The sequence below is a fragment of the Sapajus apella genome, unplaced genomic scaffold (assembly GCF_009761245.1).
Source record: "Sapajus apella isolate SASKATOON/1434 unplaced genomic scaffold, GSC_monkey_1.0 scaffold12, whole genome shotgun sequence".
NCBI classification, from domain to species: Eukaryota; Metazoa; Chordata; class Mammalia; order Primates; family Cebidae; genus Sapajus; species Sapajus apella.
Genome location: NW_022436952.1, coordinates 4,515,114 through 4,541,985, shown reverse-complemented (window position 1 = coordinate 4,541,985; position 26,872 = coordinate 4,515,114). Strand labels below are relative to the sequence as shown.

The 26,872-nt window shown below is 43.3% G+C and overlaps 1 protein-coding gene across 6 annotated transcripts in view; it reads left to right on the top strand.

Annotated features, from left to right (window-relative positions):
• The window catches only part of CDK12 (cyclin dependent kinase 12), a 107,326-nt gene that overhangs the window by 23,548 nt on the left and 56,906 nt on the right, over nucleotides 1-26,872 (top strand). For 5 of the 6 annotated variants that reach the window (XM_032279234.1, XM_032279235.1, XM_032279231.1 and 2 more), the window contains exons 3-7: nucleotides 5,950-6,126; nucleotides 7,539-7,678; nucleotides 11,429-11,599; nucleotides 16,251-16,440; nucleotides 25,548-25,604. In XM_032279234.1, coding sequence (XP_032135125.1) covers nucleotides 5,950-6,126; nucleotides 7,539-7,678; nucleotides 11,429-11,599; nucleotides 16,251-16,440; nucleotides 25,548-25,604 — 735 coding nt within the window. The remainder of the gene's footprint in view (nucleotides 1-5,949; nucleotides 6,127-7,538; nucleotides 7,679-11,428; nucleotides 11,600-16,250; nucleotides 16,441-25,547; nucleotides 25,605-26,872) is intronic. The other variant, XM_032279233.1, reaches the window with a different exon arrangement.

The window sequence follows — 26,872 nt, the reverse complement described above, 5'->3', positions numbered from 1 at the left end:
TGGTGCGATCTTGGCTCGCTGCCACCTCTGCCTCCCATGTTGAAGCGATTCCCCTGCTTCAGCCTCCAAAGTAGCTGGGACTACAGGTGTGCACTCCACACCAGGCTAATTTTTTTTTTTTTTTTTTTGTATTTTAGTAGAGACATCGATTTCACCATGTTGGATAGCATGGTCTTGATCTCCTGACCTTGTGATCCATCCACCACAGGCTCCCCAAGTGCTGGGATATAGGTGTGGGCCACCTCGCTCAGCTCCCATCTCTTAAAAAATTAGCCAGCTGTGGTGGTGTGTACCTGTAGTCTCAGCTACTTGGAATGTTGTGGTGGGCCTTGAGCCTTGAGGCTGCGGTGAGCCATGATTACACCACTGCACTCCAGCTTGGATGACAGAGCAAGATTCTGTGTCCAAACAGACAGACATAAAAACCATAGACTGAATTTATTTGAAGCGATGATGAGATAATTAAAATACCTTAATTTTTTTTTTTTTTTTTTTGACAGAGTCTTGCCCTGTTGCTCAGGCTGGAGTGCAGGGGGTGATCTTGGCTCACTGCAGCCTCTGTCTCCTGGGTTCCAGTGATTCTCCTTTCTTAGCCTCCCAAGTAGGTGGGATTACAGGTGTGCACCACCATGCCCAGCTAATTTTTGTAGTTTTAGTAGGGGTGGTTTCACCTTGTTGGACAGGCTGGTCTCGAACTCCTGACTTCAGGTGATCTGTTCACCTTGGCCTCCCAAAGTGCTGGGATTACAGGCATGAGCCATTGCATCTGACTTCTTTTTTTTTTTTTTTTTTTTGAGGCAGAGCCTTGCTCTGTAACTTAGGCTGGAGTGTAGTGGTGTGATCATGGCTCACTGCAGCCTTGACCCCCGGCGCCTCTCCCCCAAGTGATCTTTCCACGTCAGCGTCCTTAGTAGCTGGGACCAGAAGTGCACACCACCACACCCAGCTAGCTTTATTTTTTTAGAGTTAAGGTCTCGCTGTATTTCCCAGGCTGATCTTGAATTCCTGGGCTCACGCAGCCTTCCTGCCTTGGCTCCCAAAGTAGTAGAATAATAGGCATAAGCCACCATGCTCAGCCTGATTTTTCTTGTTTTTCTAGTGAAGCCAAACCAAGAAGAAATCTCTTTCGAATAATGAGGAATTGAGATTTCTGAAGAATATTTGGGCCGGGCATGGTGGCTTATGCCTGTAATCTCAGGACTTTGGGAGGCCAAGGCGGGTGGATCGTGAGGTCAAGAGTTAGAGACGTTCCTGGCTAATATGGTGAAACCCTGTAGGATAATTGCTTGAGGAGGAGGTTGCAGTGAGCCGAGATCCTGCCACTGCACTCCAGCCTAGCAACAGAGTGGCAAATTCGTCTCAAAAACAAAACAAGAATATTTGGACAGTGGTTGAGAAATTATAAGTTTTCTTTCCCTGAATATCTTAAAAAATTGGAATAATTTTTAAAATCTGTATTGCATTGTGACTCAGAGTTTTCTGGTAATACGCTTTGTTCCTAGGATGGAAAAATCTGAGTGCAGATTATCTTGTTGCATGTTCGTCTCTCCTAGTATTTTCACAGAAAGTTTCAGATGATCATTTCACACTCCATTGATTACCCTCGTTCTGGTCGATATGGTACAAACAAACCTACATTGTATTCTATTGTTGGATTGACAAGGGATTAAAATGATAATAATTGGCAGGAGTCAATAGCTCTTGAGATTTATATTCTTATAATTTGACTAAATGACATTCTTTTATGGAAAATATTTAAAATTTCACACACAGAGGGCAGCAGTATTCTTTAAAAAGATACAAGAGATAGATCTTTGTGGTTATAGGAAGTATTCATGCAAAGCACCAATTTTTTCCTTTATAACTAACTGTCATAAAAATGGAGACGATCCCTTGTGGTTAAGGTTCTCAGATCTTTTTCAGCCTTCTCATATTGTGAAGGAATAGAAAAGACCCATTCTGTCCTGATTTTATTTGTAGGCATGTATTAGTCTGTTGTACTATAGATGTCTTACCTTTTATGAGGATGTGCACAATTTTTTTTTTGTACTGTAAATGTCTTTTATGAGGATGTGCACAATTTGTTGTAGATGTCTTATCTTTTATGAGGATGTGCACAATTTTTTTCTTTTTTTGAGACAAAATCTCGCTCTGTCACCTAGGTTGGAGTGCAGTGGCATGATCTCAGTTTACTGTAATCTCTGCCTCTCTTCAAGCAATTCTTTTTTTTTTTTTTTTTGAGACGGAGTTTCACTCATGTTACCCAAGCTGGAGTGCAATGGTGCGATCTCAGCTCACCGCAACCTCCGCCTCCTGGGTTCAGGCAATTCTCCTGCCTCAGCCTCCTGAGTAGCTGGGATTACAGGCATGCACCATCATGCCCAGCTAATTTTTTGTATTTTTAGTAGAGACGGGGTTTCAACATATTGACCAGGATGGTCTCGATCTCTTGACCTCGTGATCCACCCGCCTTGGCCTCCCAAAGTGCTGGGATTACAGGCTTGAGCCACCGCGCCTGGCCTCTTCAAGCAATTCTTATGCCTCTTGAGTAGCTGGAACTACAGGCATATGCTGTTACACCCAGCTAATTTCTTTTGTTATTCTTTTTGTTTACTTTTTTTGGAGACGGAGTCTTGCTCTGTTGCCTGGGCTGGAGTGCAATGGCACGATCTCAGCTCACTGCAACCTTCGCCTCCCGGGTTCACGCAGTTCTCCTGCCTCAGCCTCCCAAGTAGCTGGGATTATAAGTGCCCACCACCACGCCCTGCTAATTTTTTTGTATTTGTAGTAGAGACAGGCCTTGAACTCTTGACCTTGTGATCTGCCTGCCTCAGCCTCCCAAAGTGCTGGGATTACAGGCATGAGCCAATGTGCCTGGCCTAATTTTTGTGTTTTTAATAGAGACGAAGTTTCACTATGTTGGCCAGGTTGTTCTCGAACTCCTGGGCTCAAGTGATCCACGTGCCTTGGCCTCCCAAAGTGTTGGGATTACAGATGTGAGCCACCATGCCCCAGGCTCATGGCATAACATTGTGTATTACCTATTAATAAACTTAGATAAAATATTGTATCTGGGCCATGTGTGGTAGGAGAGGATATTTTGGGGAGGTTCAGGAGTTCGTGATCAGCCTAGGCAATATGACAAGACCTTGTCTCTACAAAAAATTTTAAAAATTAGTTGGGTGTGGTGGTGGTTGCTGTGGTCCCAGCTTAGGAGGCAAAGGTGGAAGCATTGCTTGAGCCCAGGAGATTGAGACTGCAGTGAGTGATGAATCCATCATTGCATTCCAGCCTGTGCAACAAAGTGAGTCCCTCTCTGGGGAAAAAAAAAAAAAAAAAAAAAAGGATCTGAAAACTTACTTTTCTCTTCTATTCCTGGAAAGCTGTCTTTTTTCCTTACTGACTACTGTAATTTACTGATTATTATGAGAGGCCTCTGCCACTAGGTGCCTTAGTTCTGAAATAGTTGCTTGGACCCTTTCTCCTTAGATTTTATAGTTTGATGATTACCTATTTTGGCTGGTCAGAGAGACTTGCCTTTTGCTTTGAAATGAACAGAATAATTCAGTATATTTTTTATTAGTTTTGATTTATAATGTAACTATATTTCTATATATTTTTCTAAATATCTTCTACAGTTTACTATATTTCTTATGGGCAAAACATGGTGAAATACTATTTCCTTTTTCTAAGATTTTTGCACATCTTTAGCAATAGAGTAGTAGTAAATTGTTGAGTTCTTGTTACTTAAATCTTTGTTAAAATGTAGAGTAAGTTCTATGAACTCTAAGAGTTGCAGGGATACTTTGTGAATTTAAGGTGATTACTTCCTGCATTTCATTTCTAGTTTTAAATTTTTAAGCTTTTGGGACAGAGTCTCCCTTTGTTGCCCAGGGTGGAGTTCAGTGGTATGGTGATGGTTCACTACAGCTTTGACTTCCTGGGCTCAAATGATCCTCCCATCTGAGGACTGCCCGTCCCCATCTGCCCAGCTAATTTTTTTTGAGAAAAGAGGTTTTTGTTTGTTTGTTATTTTTTGTTTTTATTTTGTTTTTGTTTATTTTTAAACGGTTTCATTCTTGTTGCCCAGGATGGAGTGCAATGGCAGGATCTTGGCTCACAGTTAACCTCCACCTCCCGGGTTCAAGCGATTATCATGCCTCAGCCTCCCGAGTAGCTGAGATTACAGGCATACACCACCACACCTGGCAAATTTTTGTATTATTAGTAGATACAGGGTTCCTCCATGTTGGTCAGGCTGGTCTCCAACTCTGGACCTCAGGTGATCTGCCTGACTTGGCCTCCCAAAGTGCTGGGATTATAGGCGTGAGCTACCGTGCCCTGCCTGAGACAGAGTTTTGATGTCACCAAGGCTGGAGTGCAGTGAAGCAATCTTGTTTCACTGCAACCTCTGCCTCCCAGGCTCAAGCAATTCTCCTGCCTCAGCTTCCCAAGTAGCTGGGATTATAGGCACATGCCACCACACCTGGTTAATCTTTGTATTTTTAGTAGAGACAGGGTTTCACCATGCTGGGCAGGCTGGTCTTGAATTCCTGATCTCAAGTGATCTGCCTGTCCCAGCCTCCCAGAGTGCTGGGATTACAGGCGTGAGCCACTGCACCCTTCCTAAGTTCTAATTTTATTCTTTTTTATTGAGACAGAGTCTCACATTGTCACCCGGGCTGGAGTGCAATGGTGCGATCTTGACTCACAGTAACCTCCGCCTCCTGGATTCAAGTGATTCTCCTGCCTTATTGCAGGCATCCGCCACCACACCTGGCTAATTTATATATATATATATGTGTGTGTGTGTGTGTGTGTGTGTGTGTGTGTGTGTGTTGTTTTTTTTTTTGAATTTTTTATATTTTTACTAGAAATGGGGTTTCACTGTGTTGGCCAGGTTGGTCTTAAACTCCTGACCTCATGATCTGCCCACCTCGGCCTCCCAAAGTGCTGGGATTACAGGGGTGAGCCGCCATGCCCAGGTGAATTTTATTTCATCTCAATAAAAATCCAAATACAATTTTAGGAAGTATATATTAAGAATTTGATAATTCAAGAAGGAGATGTTAAGAAAAAAAAAGGAAAAAGTTTGATAAAAGGGACTGCAAGAATATCACAAATTTTTCATTGTTTCTTTAGTATGCTGTAGATTTTTTTTTTTTTTTTTTTTTTGAGATGGAGTTTTGCTCTTGTTACCCAGGCTGGAGTGCAATGGCGCGATCTCGGCTCACCGCAACCTCCGCCTCCCAGGTTCAGGCAATTCTCCTGCCTCAGCCTCCTGAGTAGCTGGGATTACAGGCACGCGCCACCATGCCCAGCTAATTTTTTGTATTTTTAGTAGAGACGGGGTTTCACCATGTTGACCAGGATGGTCTCGATCTCTTGACCTCGTGATCCACCGGCCTCGACCTCCCAAAGTGCTGGGATTACAGGCATGAGCCACCGCGCCCGGTCAGATTTCTTTTTATAATTATGTTGGCCAGGCATGATGACTCACACCTGTAATCCCAGCACTTTGGGAGGCTGAAGTGGCGGAGCATTTGAGGCTAGGAGTTCAAGACCAGCCTGGCCAACATGGCGAAACCCCATCTCTACTAAAAATACAATAATTAGGTGGGTGTGGTGACATGCACCTGTAATCTCGGCTACTGGGGAACTTAGGCAGGAGAATCACATGAACCTGGGAGGCAGGTTGCAGTTAGCCAAGATTGTGCCACTGCACTCTAGCCTGGGCGACAGTGTGATACTCTGTCTCAAAAAAAGAAAAATGTAAGTATTTTTACTTGTGATAAATTCTATTTTCTTATGTTATATTACAGGTTTTTTCCTTAAAAATGAAACCTTTTTAACCTTTTAGTGATCAGGCATTATGATCTTTGAAAATTTTTGTTTGCGTATCTTGGAAGTAATTGTAATTTTTGTCATTTCTTCCCCTTTATTGTTTAGTCCAAAAGAAACTCTTCCTTCAAAACCTGTGAAGAAAGAGAAGGAACAGAGGACACGTCACTTACTCACAGACCTCCCTCTCCCTCCAGAGCTCCCTGGTGGAGATCTGTCTCCCCCAGACTCTCCAGAACCAAAGGCAATCACACCACCTCAGCAACCATATAAAAAGAGACCAAAGTGAGTTTTTGGAGGAGTCTATCTTTCATGATAGTTTTCTTCCTTCCTTTTGAACTAAATATCTCATGTTTCTTCTGTAACCCACACCAGTAAGATCATAGAAATTTGGTCCTAAAGTATACTTTTTATTTTATTTTAATGGAAAAAAGCTTTCCTTGGAGACCTGGTCATTCATCTGTGCCCTCAGATACCCAGCTATGTTTTTAGAATGACAGTAAATTCCCAAATCCAGATATACTATGAACATTTATTTCATATCTTTTTTATTCATAATATTTAGACTAAGGAAGAATACAAGCTTTTAAAATTCAGGATGTGTCAGTCATATACACATTAATGAAAAATTAATAGATGTGGGATTTTTTTTCCCTGAACACATATGAATTGCCATGCCATAAATATAGTATAATCTGGGTCTTATCTGATTGTTAGCATACTTATTGAGCACATATTATTGCTATAGTTTTTTTTCTTTGTTTTTATTGCCATAGTTTTATATTTTATTTTCATAGTAGCCTTAGCATGCAGCAATTAATTCCCCCCCCCCCCCCCCTTTTTTTTGAGATGGAGTTTTGTTCTTGCCCAGGCTGCAGTGCAGTGATGTGATCTTGGCTCAACGAAACCTCTGCCTCCTGGGTTCAAGCGATTCTCCTGCCTCAGGCTCCTTAGTAACTGGGATCACAGGTGTGCACCACCACGCCCGGCTAATTTTGTATTTTCATTAGAGACAGATTTCTCTACATTGGTCAGGCTGGTCTCGAATTCCTGACCTCAAGTGATCTGCCCACCTTGGCCTCCCAAAGTGTTGGATTATAGGCATGAGCCACTGTGCCCTGCAACTTCCCATTTTATAATTGAAGCCATACCTAAGAGAGGTCAGAAAGCAAACAGCGAATCTATTATTTCATATTATGTCTTCCTAAGGCTCCACCCTGTGTCTTAGCCACTGTGAGAGACTGTTTTCTTTTTTTTTGAGATGGAGTCTCTGTCGCCCAGGCTGGAGTGCAGTGGTGTGATATTGGCTCATTGCCTCCACCTCCTGGGTTGAAATGATTTTCTTGCCTCAGCCTCCTGAGTAGCTGGGATTATAAGTGCTCACCACCACGCTTGGTTAATTTTTGAATTTTTATTAGAGACAGGATTTCACCATGTTGGTGAGATTGGTCTCAAACTCCTGACCTCGTGATTCACCCACCTCAGCCTCCCAAAGTACTGGGATGACAGACGTGAGCCACCACACCTGACCTGTATTTGTATTTTATGTCGTGTCTTTATATATTTCATATTGTTTTATTTCTGCCTTTTTAGTAAAATGTATAAAAGATATAGGAGTTAGTGAAATCATCATAAAAGAATCCTTTCTTCTTTGACTAGATTTCATTTTCTTCTTTTTTGTTGTTTTTACTTTTTAGAATTTGTTGTCCTCGTTATGGAGAAAGAAGACAAACAGAAAGCGACTGGGGGAAACGTTGTGTGGACAAGTTTGACATTATTGGGATTATTGGAGAAGGAACTTATGGTCAAGTATATAAAGCCAAGGACAAAGACACAGGTAAATATTGCCACAAAATTTTAGATGTCAGAATGTTAACAATTTAGCAATACTGATATCTTAAGTGGATTTAGCAAAAGTAAATTCTGAGGTTTTTTTTGTTTTTGTTTTTGTTATTTTGAGATGGAGTCTCGCTCTGTCATCCAGGTTGGAGTACAGTGGTGTGATCTCGGCTCACTGCAACCTCCACCTCCCGGTTTCAGGCAATTCTCCTGCCTCCACCTCCTGGGTAGCTGGGATTACAGGCATATGCCACCACACCTAGCTAATTATTTTATTTTTAGTAGAGTTGGGATTTCACCATGTTGGTCAGGCTGGTCTTGAACTCCTGACCTTGCGATCTGCCCACCTCGGCCTCCCAAAGTGCTGGGATAACAGGCGTGAGCCACAGTGCCTGGCCTTTTTTCGTTTTTATTTTTTTGAGATGGAGTCTCACTCTTTTACCCAGGCTGGAGTGCAATGGCTCAATCTCTGCTCACTGCAGGCCCTGCCTCCCGGGTTCAAGTGATGCTCCTGCCTCAGCCTCCTGAATATTTGGTATTACAGGCATGCGCCACCACACCCAGCTAATTTCTGTATTTGTAGTAGAGATGAGGTTTCACCATATTTGCCAGGCTGGTCTCTAACTCCAGGCTTGTCTCGAACTCCTGACCTCAAATGATCCACTTGCCTTGGCGTCCCAAAGTGCTGGGATTACAGGTGTAAGCTGCCACACTAGCCTAATTTTTTCTTGAGATGGAGTTTGGCTTTTTTTTATTTTTAGGCAGAGTCTTGCTCTGTCAGCCAGGCTGGAGTGCAGTGGCACAGTCTCAGTTTACTGCAACCTCCGTCTCCCAGGGTCTAGCAATTCTCCTGCCTCAGCCTCCCAAGTAGCTAGGATTACAGGTGTATGCCACCACGTCCAGCTAATATTTGTATCTTTAGTAGAGATGAGGTTTTAACCGTGTTGGCCAGGCTGGTCTCCAACTCCTGACCTCAGGTAATCCGCCCACCTCAGCCTCTCAAAGTGCTGGGATTATAGGTGTGAGCCACCGTGCCCGGCTGGAGTTTGGCACTTGTTGCCCAGGCTGGAGTGCAATGGCGAGATCTCAGCTCACCGCAACCTCCGACTCCTGGGTTCAAGCAATTCTCCTGCCTCAGCCTCCCAAGTAGCTGGGATTATAGCCATGCGCTAGCACGCCCGGCTAACTTTTTTTTTATTTTTAGTAGAGATGGGGTTTCTCTATGTTGGCCAGGCTGGTCTTGAATTCCCAACCTCAGGTGATCCGCCTGCCTTGGCCTCCCAAAGTGCTGGGATTACAGGTGCGAACCACTGCACTTGGCCCCAGCCAGTTTTAATTTGGTCTCCAAAAGTTATTAAGTAGATGAAAGTTTTCCAAAAGAACACCATAACTTTTTTTTTTTTGAAATAGAGTCTTGCTCTGTCACCCAGGCTGGGGTGCAGTGGTATAATCTCAGCTCCGCCTCCCGGGTTCAAGCAATTCTCCTGCCTCAGCCTCCTGAGTAGCTGTGATTACAGGTGCGCACCACCATGCCTGGCTAATTTTTGTATTTGTAGTAGAGACAGGGTTTCACCATGTTGGTCAGACTGGTCTTGAACTCCTGACCTTGTGATCTGCCTGCCTTGGCCTCCCAAAGTGCTGGGATTAGAGGCACGAGCCACTGTACCTGGCCAAGAACACTATAACTTTTAAAACTCTCTTGCCTGATACAGTGGCCTGTAATCCCCTCACTTTGGGAGGCCAAGGCAAGCAGATCACGAGGTCAGGAGATCAACACCATCCTGGCTAATACGATGAAACCCTGTTTCTACTAAAAATACAAAAAATTAGCTGGGCTGTAGTCTCAGCTACTTGGGAGGCTGAGCAGCAGAATCACTTGGACCTGGGAGGCAGAGGTTGCAGTGAGTCGAGATTGAGCCATTGCACTTTGGCCTGGGCGACAGAGCAAGACTCTGTCTGTCTCAAAAGAAAAACAACAACTATATGGTTCATCCAAAATATTTCATAGCTTCCTGGGAATTTTAAGGGAGGGTAAAAATAAAATTTGTAGATTGCTATTTGCTTTGTAAGGAGGAAATCCTCGAAGATAAAATTTGAGTTACTGCTATATTTTAATAACAGAAAGGCCTACTGGGCTCAGTGGCTTACACCTGTAATCCCAGCATTTTGGGAGGCTGAGGTGGGTGGATCACCTGAGGTTGGGAGTTTGAGACCAGCTGACAAATATAGAGAAACCCCGTCTCTAAAAAAATAAATAAATAAAAATAAAAATAGGCCGGGCGCGGTGGCTCACGCCTGTAATCCCAGCACTTTGGGAGGCCGAGGCGGGTGGATCACGAGGTCAAGAGATCGAGACCATCCTGGTCAACATGGTGAAACCCCATCTCTACTAAAAATACAAAAAATCAGCTGGGCATGGTGGCGCGTGCCTGTAATCCCAGCTACTCAGGAGGCTGAGGCAGGAGAATTGCCTGAACCCAGGAGGCGGAGGTTGCGGTGAGCTGAGATCGCGCCATTGCACTCCAGCCTGCGGAACAAGAGCGAAACTCCGTCTCAAAAAAAAAAAAAAAATTAAATTAAAATAAAAATAAAAAATTAGCTACTCTACTAAAAATATAAAATTAGGCCAGGGTAGAGTGGCTCATGTCTGTAATCCCAGCACTTTGGGAGGCTTAGGTGGGCGGATCACCTGAGGTTGGGAGTTAGAGACCAACCTGACAAATATGAAGAAATGCTGTCTCTAAAAAATAAATAAATAAATAAATAAAAATTAGCTGGGCATGGTAGTGCACATCTGTAATCCCAGCTACTTGGAACCCTGTGGCAGGAGAATCTCTTGAATCCAGGAGGCGGAGGGAGACTCCATCTCAAAAAAATAAAAATAAGGCCGGGTGTGGTAGCTCATGCCTGTAATCCCAGCACTTTGGGAGGCTGAGGCAGGTGGATCACGAGGTCAGGAGTTCACGATCAGCCTGGCCAAGATGCTGAAAACCTATCTTTACTAAAACTATAAAAATTAGCTGTGAGCAGTGGCGGGCGCCTGGGAGGCTGAGGCAGGAGAATTGCTTGAACCTGGGCAGTAGAGGTTGCAGTGAGCCACGATAGTGCCACTGCATGCCAGCCTGGGCCACAGAGCAAGACTCTGTCTCTAAATAAATAAATAAATAAATAATAATAAATAAAATAAAAATAACTGGAAAACCTACCTGAATATTGAATTAAAAGTTATTTCCATGTCTTGAGAAAAAATTAAAGACGAGAAAGGGAATATAGAGTTTTTTTTTTGTTGTTTTGTTTTTTTGTTTTTGTTTTTGAGAAGGAGTCTTACTTTGTTGCCCAGGGTAGAGTGCCATGGCTGGATCTTGGCTCGCCACAGCCTCTGCCTCCCCGGTTCAGGTGATTCTTTTTTTCTTAGCCTCCGGAGTAGCTGGGATTACAGACATCCACCACCATGCACGGCTAATTTTTGTATTTTAGTAGAGACGTGGTTTTACTACATTGGCTAGGCTGGTCTCGAACTCCTGACCTTAGATAAGCCACTCGCCTTGGCCTCCGAAAGTGCTGGGATTACTGGTGTGAGCCACTGCACCTGGCCTAGAGTTTACTTTTTAAAGGTGTAAAAGTATCTTATATGTAAGCATTAAAGTAGGCATTAAGTTTGTCTTCTAGAGCAAGGGCATATATTGTTAGTTCACAACAGTGGCCAAAAATGCTCATTGATAATAAAAGTTTATATTTGTTTTGGCAGGAGAACTAGTGGCTCTGAAGAAGGTGAGATTAGACAATGAGAAAGAGGGCTTCCCAATCACAGCCATTCGTGAAATCAAAATCCTTCGTCAGTTAATTCACCGAAGTGTTGTTAACATGAAGGAAATTGTCACAGATAAACAAGATGCACTGGATTTCAAGAAGGACAAAGGTACTAGCAAAGACATACATTTTTACCAGGTAGACTGTTCCTTTCTTTCCTTTTTTTTTTTGAGACAGAGTCTTGCTCTGTCGCCTAGGCTGGAGTGCAGTGGCACAATCGTGGCCCACTGCAACCTCTGCCTTCCATGTTCAAGCAATTCTCCTTCCTTAGCCTCCTGAGTAGCTGGGATTACAGGCATGTGCTACCACATTCAGCTAATGTTTTTGTAGTTTTAGTAGAGATGGCATTTCACCAATGTTGGTCAGGCTGGTCTGGAACTCCTGACTTGGTGATGATCCTCCTGCCTTGGCCTCCGAAAGTTTTTTTCTTTCTTATTTGTCTCTTCATTTTGAGACAGAGTCTTGCACCGTCACCCAGGCTGGAGTGCAGTCGTGTGATGTCAGCTCACTGCAACTTCTCCCTCCCAGGTTTAAGTGATTCTCGTGCCTCAGCCCTTCAAGTAGCTGGAATTACAGGCATGTGCCAACATGCCTGGCTAATTTTTGTATATATAGTAGAGCGGGGGTTTTGCCATGTTAGCCAGGCTGGTCTCAAACTCCTGACCTAGAGTGCTCCTCCCGCCTCAGCACCCTGAAGTGCTGGGATTACAAGTGTGAGCCACCATGCCTGGCCTCATATATATTTTTTTAATTATAAAATAATAAGTCCATGAATGGATATGATGCATGCATGCCTTTCATGGAAAAATTGAAAATATGGAGGAAGAAGAAAAAGACGATGGTAGTAATTTCTCTGTCACTTCTTCCCAATATACTACCGTCCATGGAAAACCACTAAAGTATTAATATTAACATTTTGGTATATTTGCTTTTAGTCCTTTTTTTTTTTGAGACAGGGTTCTCACTGTCTCACCCAGGCTGGAGTACAGTGGCTCAGTCTCAGCTCACTGTAACCTCCGCCTCCCAGGTTCAAGTGATTCTCCTGCCTTGGCCTCCCAGGTAGCTGGGATTACAGGCACACGTGACCACGCCTGGCTAAATTTTGTAATTTTAGTAGAAATCCCTCTCTAGTAAAAATGTGAAAATTTGCTGGGCATGGTGCTGGGCGCCTTTGATCCCAGCTACTGGGAAGGCTGAGGCAGGAGAATTGCTTGAACCTGGGAGGTAGAGGTTGCAATGAGCCGAGATTGTGCCGCTGCACTCCAGCCCAGGGAACAGAGCCCATCTCAAAAAAAAAAAAAAAAAAATTATCATCTGGATAGGTTAAGCATATTATTATTATTTTGTATTTTAATTTAATTTTTTGAGACAGGTTCTCGCTGTGTGCCCAGGCTGGAGTACAGTGGTGACCACAGCTCATTGCATCCTCAACCTCCAGTTTCAAGCGATCCTCCATGCCTCAGCCAGCCTCCTGTTTAGTTGGGATAACAGGCATGCACTACCACACACAGCTGATTTTTCTATTTTAGGAAGAAATGAGATCTCTTATGTTGCCCAGGCTGGTCTCTAACTGCTGAGCTCAAGCAGTCTGCTCGCCTTGGCCTCCTAAAGTGCTGGAATTACAGATTTGAGCCACCACACCCAGCCAATGTCATTTTAGATTATATTTGTTATATTTTTAGTTTTTTCCATGTTACTGGTTTTATTTACTTTGTCTCTCCCTCTCTCTTTTTTTTTTTTTTTTTTTTTTTTGAGGCAATGTCTTGCTGTGTTACCCAGGCTGGAGTGCAGTGATAATATCACAGCTCACTGTAACTTTGCACTCCTGGGTTCAAATGATCCTCCTGCCTCAGCCTCCCAAGTAGCTAGACTAGACACCACTCCTAGCTAGCTTTTAAAAATTTTGGGTAGAGGCCGGGCACGGTGGCTCAAGCCTGTAATCCCAGCACTTTGGGAGGCCGAGGCGGGTGGATCACGAGGTCAAGAGATCGAGACCATCCTGGTCAACATGGTGAAACCCCATCTCTACCAAAAATACAAAAAATTAGCTGGGCATGGTGGTGCGTGCCTGTAATCCCAGCTACCTAGGAGGCTGAGGCAGGAGAATTGCCTGAACCCAGGAGGCGGAGGTTGCGGTGAGCCGAGATCGCGCCATTGCACTCCAGCCTGGGTAACATGAGTGAAACTCCGTCTCAAAAAAAAAAAAAAAAAAAATTTTGGGTAGAGACAGGATCTTTCCATGTTGCCCAGCCTGGTCTTGAACTTCAGGCATCAAGCAGTCCTCCTGCTTTGGTCTACTAAATTGCTGGGATTATAGGCATGAGCCAACATACCTGGTCTCTTTTGAGGTGTCCTTTGCTTATGTATCTTTTGCATTTCTAGTGCTTTTCTTATTAATTTGAGGTCTTAGCTAAATCTCTCCAAGATACTTCTTTTCTAAATTTTTTGTCGATAGAATCTTGCTTTCTTACCCAAGCTAGAGTACATTGGATTGGTGCAGTCACAGCTTACTGTAGCCTCGAACTCCTGGGCTCAAAGATTCTCAGCTACTGGGAAGGCTCAGCCTCCCCAGTAGCTGGGACTATAGCCATCCACCATCTCATCTAGCTAAATTTTTTTTTTTTTTTTTCCCTTTGGGATGGAATTTCGCTCTTGTTACCCAGGCTGGAGTGCAATGGCGCGGTCTCGGCTCGCCGCAATCTCCGCCTCCTGGGTTCAGGCAATTCTCCTGCCTCAGCCTCCTCAGTAGCTGGGATTACAGGCACGCACCACCATGCCCAGCTAATTTTTTGTATTTTTAGTAGAGACGGGGCTTCACCATGTTGACCAGGATGATCTCGATCTCTTGACCTTGTGATCCACCCGCCTCGGCCTCCCAAAGTGCTGGGATTACAGGCTTGAGCCATTGCGCCCGGCCTCACCTAGCTAATTTTTAAATTTTTTTGTGGAGATAGTGTCTCACTATTTTGCCCAGTCTGGTTTTTAAAACTCAGGCAGTCTTCTCACCTCATTCTCCCAAAGTGCGGGGATTATAGGTATGAGCCACTGCACACAGCCCTAAATTTAACAGATTGAATTCATTGATTCGTTTTTCTCGCAATTCATAAGTACTATGATTTTCTTTCTTTTTTTTGAGACGGAGTCTCACTGTTTTTTCCCTGGCTGGAGTGCAGTGCTGCGATCTTGGCTTACTACAGCCTCTACCTCCTGGGTTCAAGTGATTCTCCTGCCTGAGACTTCTGAGTAGCTGGTATTACAGGCACCTGCCACCACGCATGCCTGGCTAATTTTTGTATTTTTAGTAGAGATGGGGTTTCACCTGCTGGCCAGGCTGGTCTCAAACGCCTCACCTCGGGTGATTTGTGTGCCTTGGCCTCCCAAAGTGCTGAGATTACAAGCATGAGCCACCATGTCCAGCTATGAATTTCACTAGTAATTTATGACACATTTATTGTACCATCCCTGGGTTAGTGAGTCCCTTTAACTTGTATAAAACCCTTTACAAAACTGCTCATGAATAATATGTAATAAATGGGCATGGTTGTGTCAGAAGTACAACTTCACTTATAGCAACAAGCAGCTGGCTGGCTCTGGTCTAAGGTCTGTAATTTGGTAACTGACAGGTCATTAAAGTCTAATAAGACAGGCTGAGCACAGTGGCTTATGCCTCTAACCTCAGCACTTTGGGATATCCGGGTGGAAGGATTGCCTGAGCCCAAGAGTTAGAGACCAGCCTGGGGACCGTAGCAAGATCCTGTCTCTACCAAAAATGAAAAACATTAGCTGGGCGTGGTGGCATGTGCCTGTAGTCCCAGATACTTGAGAGGCTGAGGTGGAAGGTTCGGTTGAGCCCAGGAGTTTGAGGCTGCAGTGAGCTGTGATCATGCTACTGCACTCTAGCCTGTGCAACGGAATAAGACCCTGTCTCAAAAAAAAGAAAGAAAAAAGCCTGGGTGCAGTGGCTTAAGCTTGTAATCCCAGCACTTTGGGAAGCTAAGGTGGGCAGATCACCTGAGGTCAGGAGTTTGAGACCAGCCTAACCAACATGGTGAAAACGTATCTACTAAAAATAGAAAAACTAGCTTGGTGTGGTGGCACATGCCTGTAATCCCAGCTACTTGGGAAGCTGAGGCAGGAGAATCACTTGAACCAGGAGGTGGAGGTTTCAGTGAGCCGAGATTATGCCACTGTTCTCTAGCCTGGATGGTAGAGGTGAGTAGTCCACGCAGTAGTACTAGACTAGGAATCAGAAGATTAATTCGCTTTTTTTTTTTTGAGAATGAGTCTTGCTTTGTTGCCCAGGCTACAATGCAGTGGTGCCATCTCAGCTCACTGCAACCTCTGGCTCTTAGGTTCAGGTGATACTCCCGCCTCAGCCTCCCAAGTAGGTAGGATTACAGGCTCATGCCACCATGCCTGCCTAATTTTTGTATCTTTTTTTAGTCGAGATGGGAGTTTCACCATGTTGAGCGGGCTGGTCTTGAACTCTTGACCTCAAGTGATCCGCCCTCCTTGGCCTCCCAAAGTGCTAGGATTACCAGCCACAGAAGATTAGTTCAAATATTAGCTCTGTTATTTATTACTAGGAAGGACTAATTCTTCAACTACTCTTAGTTTCACTTTCTTCATCTATAAAATTTAAGGGTTTTTTTCTAGAGAGTCTGCAGTCAACTCCAAAATTGTAATAGGACTTGACACATTGTTTTTCAGCATTCTTTTTTTTTTTTTGCTTGTTTTTAATTTTTTTTCATCTTATGTAGGTGCCTTTTACCTTGTATTTGAGTATATGGACCATGACTTAATGGGACTGCTAGAATCTGGTTTGGTGCACTTTTCTGAGGACCATATCAAGTCGTTCATGAAACAGCTGATGGAAGGATTGGATTACTGTCACAAAAAGAATTTCCTGCATCGGGATATTAAGTGTTCTAACATTTTGCTGAATAACAGGTAACATAGTAACCAAATAAGGTTACACTCTTTTCTCTTCTCCTCTGACCCTTTTCAGTTTCAAATTGTTAATTGGTATTATAATTAGACCTAATATTGCAGTATTCACACACACATTGGGTTTTCAGTGATATTCCATTCCCTGTGTTCAGTGTGGGAGAAACATGCCTGCTTCTTTAGCATTTCTCAGTTGCCAGCTTTCTGAGTAAACATTGGTGTGCAGTTGGTGATTGACCTATCCTGCCCAGTACTTACTCCTAGGTTTTAATAGTGTAAACAAGCAGGAATCTGGTGATGAACAGGTGTTAATTCATCAGAAGCTTTGATCATCTGCTTTCTTTTCTGTTTGCTTGCCTGTACTGCATTGGTAATATCAGATGTATTATGCACACTAGTTTTTCTTAATAGTCCTACTTGCTGAGTGGTAAAGAACAAGTCTGGTACCATTTAAATTAGTGAAGTTTTGGTTGGGCATGGTGGCTCAGGCCTGTAATCCCAGCACTTTGGGAGGCCGAGGCATGCAGATCATCTGAGATCGGAAGTTTGAGATCAACCTGATCAACGTGGAGAAACGCTGTCTCTACTAAAAATACAAAATTATCCAGGCATGGTGTGCATGCCTGTAATCCCAACTACTATGGAGGCTGAGGCAAGAGAATCGGTTGAACCCTGGAGCCGGATGTTGCAGTGAGCCAAGATTGCGCCATTGCACTCCGGCCTGGGCAACAAAAGCGAGACTCTGTCTCAAAAAAAAAAAAAAAAAAAAAGTAAATTAGGGAAGTGTTTAGTTCTTTAGGTAATTAGGTTGGTTACATCTATTTTTGTCTGATTCACTCATTGTTCTAAACATTTCCGTTTAGTTTAACAAACATTATATAGGAACATGGAATGATATGACACATCTCCTCTCTTTATGGAGTAGAATAACCTCATGCATGGTTACCTGGGACTGTCCTGGTTTTAGTGCTAAAAGTCTCACCTAAGATGATTGAACACTGCAATCCAATCATTTCTCTTTGTAGGAAAAATAAACAAATAAATGACTCAATTTAATAAGCATTTATTAAGCTCAATTTTTTCCCCTGGAATTTGAGAGTACCTGGAAAGATGCAGCCTTGAGGAGTAAATAAGAATTTATCTGAAAAACTGACAGTGGCTAATCAAATTTCTAGGCAGAAGAAGCTGCATGCACAAAAGCACATAAACCTGAAAATAACATGTTATGTCTGGAAAACTGTAAACAGGTCAGTATATCTAGAGCAAGAAGAAGGAAGCACATAGTGGCCAAGAGATGAAGCTGGATAGTTACATGGAGCCCATTTATGGATCTTGTATGCCCCACTGAGGAACTTAAACTTAATCTGTATTTGTCAGGGATCAGCATTGCTTGAACCCGGGAGGTGGAGGTTGCAGTGAGCTGAGATCAAGCCACTACACTCCAGCCCAGGCGACAGAGGGAGACTCCATATCAAAAAAAGAAATAATCCTAGAGTCTTGATCTGTCAGGCTGGAGTGCAATGGCATGATCTCACTGCTGCTTCCCAGGTTCAAGTGATTCTCCTGCCTCAGCCTCCCTAGCTGGGATCACAGGCACGCACCACCACACCCAACTAATTTTTGAATTTTTAGTAGAGACAGGGTTTCATTGTGTTGGCCAGGGTGGCCTTGATCTCCTTACCTCATGATCCACCCACCACAGTCTCCCAACATGCTGGGATTGCAAGCATGAGCTACCGTGCCCAGCCAAAATTATTACTTCATGTTGCTTTCTCTGACTTATAATTACCAGTAAAGTTGGAGGTTGGTTACTCTGCATCTATAGCAAATAATGCATCAGGAACTTAATGGCTATTAGCTTTCAGCTTTCTGGCCTATAGTGTAATATACTTTTGGCTGTTCCCTTTACTCCTCCATGAGGAGATGTCTTAAAGCAGGGAGTAATTGTAGCTCAGTTTGGTGTTCTTTCCGGTGGGTAAGGCCCCTTTTGGTTCTTGACTTTCCAGAGTCAAAGCTGATGAGGTTCCAGATTAAATTGAACTTCCTCCTCAGGTTGCTAAGCAGGATACAGGAATCCCATAGTCTAGCCTGATCCATCCAGCCTATTCAGAGACCTCTCGGTGAGATGGCCTGGAAAAAATGGTGAAGAGTTGTCAGCTGGGCAAGGAAGAGAGAGAACAGTTGGAGGGAGGGAGGGAGGGACGGAGGGGGAGGGGAGGGGAGAAAAAGAGAGAGAGAGAGAGAGAGAGAGAGAGGCAGAGTTGGATTCCATGACGTTCATTATGTTTTAATTACAAAGTATAAATGAGACCAAATCATTTTATATAGAGAGACATAATCAATATTCTGTTTTGGAAAGGTCAAAAATTATCACCTTATGCTGATAAACTGGAGGCAGAGAGACCTACTAAGAACGTCATAAGAAGTGGTCAGGGCTTGAAATAACCCAGATACTACTAGTAGGGATGGACTTGATAGATCAGTAGACTTTGGTTGAGTGAGTGAATAGTAGATAATGAATTAAAGAAAGTAAGATAACTCACAGTTTTCTGACTTGAAAAACTAGCTACATGGGTGACACTACTAATCAATACAAGGAAGACAGAAGGAAGAGTAGGATGAATGGGGTAAGAGGCAAATCCCTTTTAGATATCTCTTCTATATATCCAGGATAGTGATATTTAATAGCATATGGTCGTTTGGGAGTTCCAAACTACCAGCACAGATTTAGTAGTTACTGAGCATTTAAAAGATGTCAGAAATGTAACCCAAGAGAAATGGTCAGAGAGAGAAAGAAAATAAGGAAAATATGAATGCAAGATAGGCAGGTTTAAAAAGGGAGTGATCATTGATATCAGATGATGCAGGCAAATTATAAGAGAATCTGAAAATTAAAAGGTCAGTGGTGAAAGTATGGAGTAAGAGGATGAGTAGCACAATGGAAAGGTAGTAGTAGGGAGTGTCTTTAATTTTTAAGGATGGCAGAAATGTGAATATATTTAAATGCTGAGAGGAGGCCAATGTGGTGGCTCACATGTGTAATCCTAATACTTTGGGAGGCCGAGGTGGGTGGGTCACTTGATGCTAGGAGTTCCAGACCAGCCTGGCCAACATAGCAAAACGCTGTCTCTACTAAAAGTATGAGAATTAGCTGAGTTTGGTGGTGCACACCTCTAGTCCTAGCTGTGTGGGAGGCCAAGCCATGGGAATTGCTTGAACCTGGGACACGGAGGTTGCAGTGAGCAGAGATCATGCCAGAGCACTCCAGCCTGGACAACAGAGCAAGACCCTGTCTCAAAAAAGAAACAAAAAAATGATAATGGGAAAGAAAATCTATAAAAAGATTTGGGAAAGAACCAACATAATTTAAAGGATCAAGGTTCTAGAATAGATGGGGTCAAGGCAGCAGGTGGAGGGATTGATTATCCTTGGTCAAGGAAAGAGATTGACTTACGTTTTATGTACTGTTGACCCTTGAACAACATGGGTTTGAACTGTGGTGTGTCTACTTATACACAAATTTTATCCAAACAAGGACAAATAAAAAACATTGTTTGCATGGTGGTTTACGCCTGTAATCCCAACACTTTGGGAGGCCAAGGTAAGTGGATCACCTGAGGTCAGGAGTTCGAGACCAGCTTGACCAACATGGAGAAACCCTGTCTTGACTAAAAATGTAAAATTAGCTGGGTGTGGTGGAGCATGCCTGTAATCCCAGCTACTCGGGAGGCTGAGGCAGGAGAATCGCTTGAACCCAGGAGGCAGAGGTTGCAGTGAGCCGAGATCACGCCATTGCACTCCAGCCTGGGCAACAAGAGCAAAACTATCTCAAAAAACAAAACAAAACAAAACAGTTTATTTATTTATTTATTTATTTATTTTTTTGAGACGGAGTTTCGCTCTTGTTACCCAGGCTGGAGTGCAATGGCGCGATCTCGGCTCACCGCAACCTCCGCCTTCTGGGTTCAGGCAATTCTCCTGCCTCAGCCTCCTGAGTAGCTGGGATTACAGGCTCGCGCCACCATGCCCAGCTAATTTTTTGTAGTTTTTAGTAGAGACGGGGTTTCACCATGTTGACCAGGATGGTCTTGATCTCTTGACCTCGTGATCCACCCGCCTCGGCCTCCCAAAGTGCTGGGATTACAGGCGTGAGCCACCGCGCCCGGCAACAAAACAGCTTTTGCAGTGTATATATGGAGTACCAGTGTTTTATATATACACGTTCTGTAGAGCCGACTGCAGGACTTGAGTTTGCTTGAATTTTGGTGTATGTGGGAGTCTTGGAATCAATTCCCTACATATACTGAGGGGTGACTGTAATTGAAAGGAAAGAGGAAAGTAAGATTATAGATGCAATTAAATATATTGGTAAAAGGTAGAATGTTAAGGACTTGTCACCTAATGACTTTAATTTTTTTCACTGAAAAAGGTCATTTATGAAGTAAACATAAGTGGGTAGAGCATGAATTAGAGCATTAAGGAGAATGCCAGAGGTCTGTAATGACAGTCATGGTGAATAGAAGTTGCTGATTATAGACAAGTAAAAGGACAAAGCAGCAGCATTCAGGAATTAACAAAAAGAGGAAATCACACATTTTGCAGTGGCACCAAACAATATGATTCGTGTGTGTGTGTATGTGTGTGTGTGTTTAGATGGAGTTTTGCTCTGTCACCTAGGCTGAAGGGCAGTGGTGCGGTCTCAGCTCACTGCAACCTCCACCTCCCAGGTTCAAGTGACTCTCCTGCCTCAGCCTCCCGAGTAGCTGGGATTACAGGCATCCCCACCACGCCTGGCTAGTTTTTGTGTTTGTAGTAGAGACAGGGCTTCACCATGTTGGCCAGGCTAGTTTCGAACTCCTGACCTTGTGATCTGCTCTCCTCAGCTTCCCAAAGTGCTGGGATTAAAGGTGTGAGACACTGTGCCCAGGCGGTTTGGTTTTGTTTTTTGTTTGTCTTTGTTTTTTGAGATTGAGTCTCATTCTGTCTCTCAGGCTGGAGTGCAGTGGTGAGATTTCAACTGACTGCAATCTCTACCTCCCAGGTTCAAGCAGTTAGTCTGTCTCAGCCTCCCAAGTAGCTGGGACTATAGGTGTGTGCCACCACGCCCATCTAATTTTTGTATTTTTAGTAGAGACAGGGTTTCACCATGTTGGCCAGGCTGGGTCTCCAACCTCTGATCTCAAGTGATCTGCCCACCTCAGCCTCCCACGGTGCTGGGAATACACTTGTGAGCCACTACATCTGGCCAATTATATGATTTTTTTTGTTTGTTTTTTTTTTTTTGAGACGGAGTTTCGCTCTTGTTACCCAGGCTGGAGTGCAATGACGCGATCTCGGCTCACTGCAACCTCCGCCTCCTGGGTTCAGGCAATTCTCCTGCCTCAGTGTCCTGAGTAGCTGGGATTACAGGCACGCGCCACCATGCCCAGCTAATTTTTTGTATTTTTAGTAGAGACGGGGCTTCACCATGTTGACCAGGATGGTCTCGATCTCTTGACTTCGTGATCCACCCGCCTCGGCCTCCCAAAGTGCTGGGATTACAGGCGTGAGCCACCACGCCTGGCCAATTATGATTTTTATTCCTTACACTTGTGTTCAGCTCTTTAGGTAGAAGGTAGAGCAGAAAAGGCAGATTTTCTAATGATCCAGAATTAGGGACTTAGGGATTAGCTTTATCACAAGTGAAGGGAACTGGGAAGACAGTAGTTTGGTTAATTAACTAAGGGATCCAGGCAAGCAAGGGAAGGAAGTACAGTGTGAGAAAGGGCTGAACTGGGAGGGAATGGAGACACTGTACTTGAAGGTCTTGTCAAAAGGCAAAAATGTTAAACCATGGTCTCAAAAAGACCACATATTTCTATATTCATCTTATTCCTTTGAGACAGGACATAAACAATATAATGGCACTTCTATTTTATTTATTAATTATTTTATTTTATTTTATTTTTTTTGAGACAGAGTTTCGCCCTTGTTACCCAGGCTGGAGTACAATGGCGCGATCTTGGCTCACCGCAACCTCCGTCTCCTGGGTTCAAGCAATTCTCCTGCCTCAGCCTCCTGAGTAGCTGGGACTACAGGCGTGCGCCACCATGCCCAGCTAATTTTTGCATTTTTAGTAGAGACGGGGTTTCACCATGTTGACCAGGATGGTCTCGATCTCTTGACCTCGTGATCCACCCGCCTCGGCCTCCCAAAGTGCCTGGATTACAGGCGTGAGCCACCGCACCCAGCCAATTATTTTATTTTATTTTATTTTATTTTTTTGAGACGGAGTTTCACTCTTGTTACCCAGGCTGGAGTGCAATGGCACGATCTCGGCTCACCGCAACCTCCGCCTCCTGGGTTCAGGCAATTCTCCTGCCTCAGCCTCCTGAGTAGCTGGGATTACAGGCACATGCCACCATGCCCAGCTAATGTTTTGTAGTTTTAGTAGAGACGGGGTTTCACCATGTTGACCAGGATGGTCTCGATCTCTTGACCTCGTGATCCACCCACCTCGACCTCCCAAAGTGCTGGGATTACAGGCTTGAGCCACCGCGCCCGGCCTTATTTTATTTTTTTGAGACAGAGTCTTGCTCTGTCACCCAGGCTGGAGTGCAGTGGCGTGATCTTGGCTCACTGTAACTTCTGCCTCCTGAATTTAAGCAGTTCTTCTGCCTCAGCCTCCCGAGTGGCTAGGACTGCAGGTGTCTACCACCATGCCCTGCTATTTTTTGTATTTTTAGTAAAGATGGGGTTTCACCACAATATCCAAGTTGGTCTCGAACTCTTAAGTGATCACCTGCCTTGGTCTCCCAAAATGTTGGGACTACAGGCGTGAGGTACTGCACTCAGCTCATTCTATTTTATATTGCAAAAACTTACCAATACTTTCATACGTCATACTGAATCACCATTATGGTTTAGTTGGAACGAAGAAAAGGAGTCAATAAAAGTGGTATCAGGATGTTCTAAAGCGGAGTAAATTCACTTAATAAACATTTATTTAGTACCTAGTACGAGCCAGGCAGGAAATATGTTAGGTGCTGCTGATATTCAGGTTTACCCTGATTTCTGTAATTATATATCTGTTGCCATTTTAACTTTCAGTCCTACTATGTACCTTGAGTCTTGGATCACCTTAGGCTTTCAGAATAAGGATGCCAAGTAATTTGAGGAATCCTCTTGGTCTCAATATAAGTTAACTATTTCTTTACTTTTTGCTTTTCTCAGAATTTAGGTGTTTGGGGCAAGTGGATAAGGTACCTTTTTCTTTACTAGGAATAAGTGTTGATTTAATGTAGAATTTTGTTGCTAGTAGTTACCTTGTTTTAATATTGCCCCACGTTCATATTTTGGGGAGCACCTCTTGGCCTCTTTTCTGTACTACATATTTAGTATCCCGTGTATTTGAGATCAGAATTCTTTTGGATTTCAGATTTTTTCAGATTTTGGGATGTTTATATTAAGTTTACTGGTTCTGAACATACAAAATCTGAAATGTTCCAATGAGCATTTCCTTTGAGTGTCATGTTGGCACTCAAAAAGTTTCAGATTTTGCTTCAGACAGATGGGGAAAAAAAAAAGGTTCTGAAAAATTTTGGATTTCAGATTTTTGGATTTGGATGTTTAATCTGTATTTCACTTTTTTGCCTAATCAGAGCTATTAGACACCTCTACCAGCCCCCTGTAAGAGAGTGAGCTGGCTTTTCATGCCCCAAGAGGTAACAAGGCTGTAAATATGACTAAAGAGGTTCCATGAATTTAGATAAGTGTCATTAAATCAAACTAATTAATAAATAGTTGTTGGGTTTTTTGTGTGTGTGTTACACACCCTCTCCAATAAATAAAAAGTTTTTAAATAGATTCCCAACATTTTGTGTTGTAGTTTTTAAAAATATTCTTTCATGCAGGAGGAGGGAGAGCATCAGGAAAAATAGCTAATGCCTAATAGTTAGGTGATGGTTCGACAGGTGCAGCAAACCACCATGGCATAAGTTTTTTTTTTTTTTTTTTTTTCTGGATGGCACAAGTTTACCTATGTAACAAACCTGCACATGTACCCTGGAACTTAAAAAAATTTTTTTTCTTCATATCACTGTCAAGGATAGACTACTGAGCCAAGGCCAGTCATGGTGGCCCACACCTGTACTCCCAGCCCTTTGGGAGGATGAGGAGGGAGGATCACTTAAGCACAGGAATTTGAGACCAGCCTAGGCAACATAGGGGAACCCTGTCTCTACAAAAATTAAAAAAAAAAAAATAACTGGGCATAATGATGTATGCCTGTAGTCCCAGCTACTCGGGAGGCTGAAACTGGAGAATTGCCTGAACCCAGGAGATCATCAAGGCTGCAGTGAGCCAGGATTGCACTACTGCACTCCAGTCTGGGTAATAGAGGGAGACTGACTTAAAAAAAAAAAAAAAAAAATTAAGCGGAGAGTAAAACGTTATTGGGATCCCCTTGAAGTGATTCTCAAAGTATGACTTTCAGACCAGCTGCATTGACATCACATGTGGGCTTGTTGGAAATGAAGATTCATGAGCCATGTCCTGTTGAGTCAGCATCTCTAAAATTGGGGCCCAGGAAACTGGATTTGTTTTTGCTGTTTTTTTTCAGAGATTGGGTCTTGCTCTGTTGCTGAGGCTGGAGTGCAGTGGCCTCCCAAAGTTCTGGGATTACAGGTGTAAGCCACCATGCCCAGCCTGTTTGGCCTCTTAAATTTTTCTTTCTCAATCTAGAACAGCTCATTTCTTTTTTTCCCTACAATAAATATTTAATCTAACAGGTTCTAGGGACTGTTGTTTACCATGAAATAAAAGAAATATTTAGCTAAGGAGTCAAATTCAGAAAATACAATAATAGTTTTTTTTAAAAGTCTAAGGCATTATAACTGAAGTTGTCAAAAAAGGCTTAATTAGAAGGATTGAGCGTTAAGGGTAGAAGTAATCTTGAACTGGGTATTGTATGAAATTTTTTTAAAAAGAAAGAAAAAAGAGTGGAATGAAGAGAGCAGAACTTAAAATTTATTTTTGTAATTCCTTTAGCTCCTAACTTGGCAGATGACTTTTAGATGTATTTTGGAAGCCGCTGCTATTGCTTATGAAAATAATTGTTTTTTGTTTTACAGCGGGCAAATCAAATTAGCAGATTTTGGACTTGCTCGGCTGTATAACTCTGAAGAGAGGTAAGACATTAATTAAAATTCCCTGTGGGAAATGGAAAGGTTTTATTTTCTTTGTTTGTTTTTGAGGAAGGGTCTCACTCTGTTCCTCAGGCTGGAGTACGTGGCATGATCTTGGGCTCACAGTAGCCTCAACTTCTGTGGGCTCAGGTGATTCTCCCACCTCAGTCTCACAAGTAGCTGGGACCACAGGTGGGTGCCACCACACCGAGCTAATTTTTGTATTTTTAGTAGAGTCACTAAAAATACTATGCTATGTTGCCCAGGCTACTCTTGAACTTCTGGGCTCAAGCCATCTACCCACTTCAACCTCCCAAAGTGCTGGGATTACAAGCATGAGCCACCACACCCAGCCAAGAATATTTTTTATTCCTGGATATTCTAGTATTCTGCAATTTGCAGCAATTGTCAGAGTTCCCTAGTTATCTGAAAGTATTACCGCTTAGATTTTAGGCAGTAAATTCTATCAAAATTTTTGAATCGTCTCTTGGCTGGAATAAATTAGAATGGAAGTTATTTATTTTTTTTTTCCTTTGTTTGTTTGTTTGTTTTTTGAGACGGAGTCTCGCACTTGTTATCCAGGCTGGAGTGCAATGGTGTAATCTCGGCTCGCTGTAGCCGCTGCCTCCTGCGTTCAAGTGATTCTCCTGCCTCAGCTTCCAGAATAGCTGAGATTATAGGTGCCCATCACCATGCCCGGCGAATTTTTGTATTTTTAGTAAACAGGGTTTCACCATGTTGACTAGGCTAGTCTTGAACTCTGGACCTTAGGTGATCTGCCCACCTTGGCCTCCCAGAGTACTGGGATTATAGGCATGAGCCACCATGCCAGGCCTGGAAGTTATTTCTTCATCTTCTACTTCTAACTTACTTTTGGAGTGTTAGGCTGCTGTGGATTTGTTTTAACAGTCTCATCTTCAATTGGCAGCTATTTCTTTCTTTCTTTCTTTCTTTTTTTTTTTTTTGAGACAGAGTAGTTGTGTTGCTCTGTCACCAGGGTGGAATGTAACGGCGCGATATCGGCTTACTGCAATCTCTGCCTCCCGGGGTTCAAGCTATTCCCCTGCCTCATCCTCCCAAGTAGCTGGGACTACAGGCAGTGCCACCACACCCAGCTAATTTTTTGTATTTGAGCAGAGATGGGTTGCACCATGATCTCAGTCTCCTGACCTGGTGATCCACCTGCATCGGCCTTCCAAAGTGCTGGGATTACAGGTATTAGCCACTGCACCCAGCCCAATTGGCAGCTATTTCTATTTGCTTTCGCTATA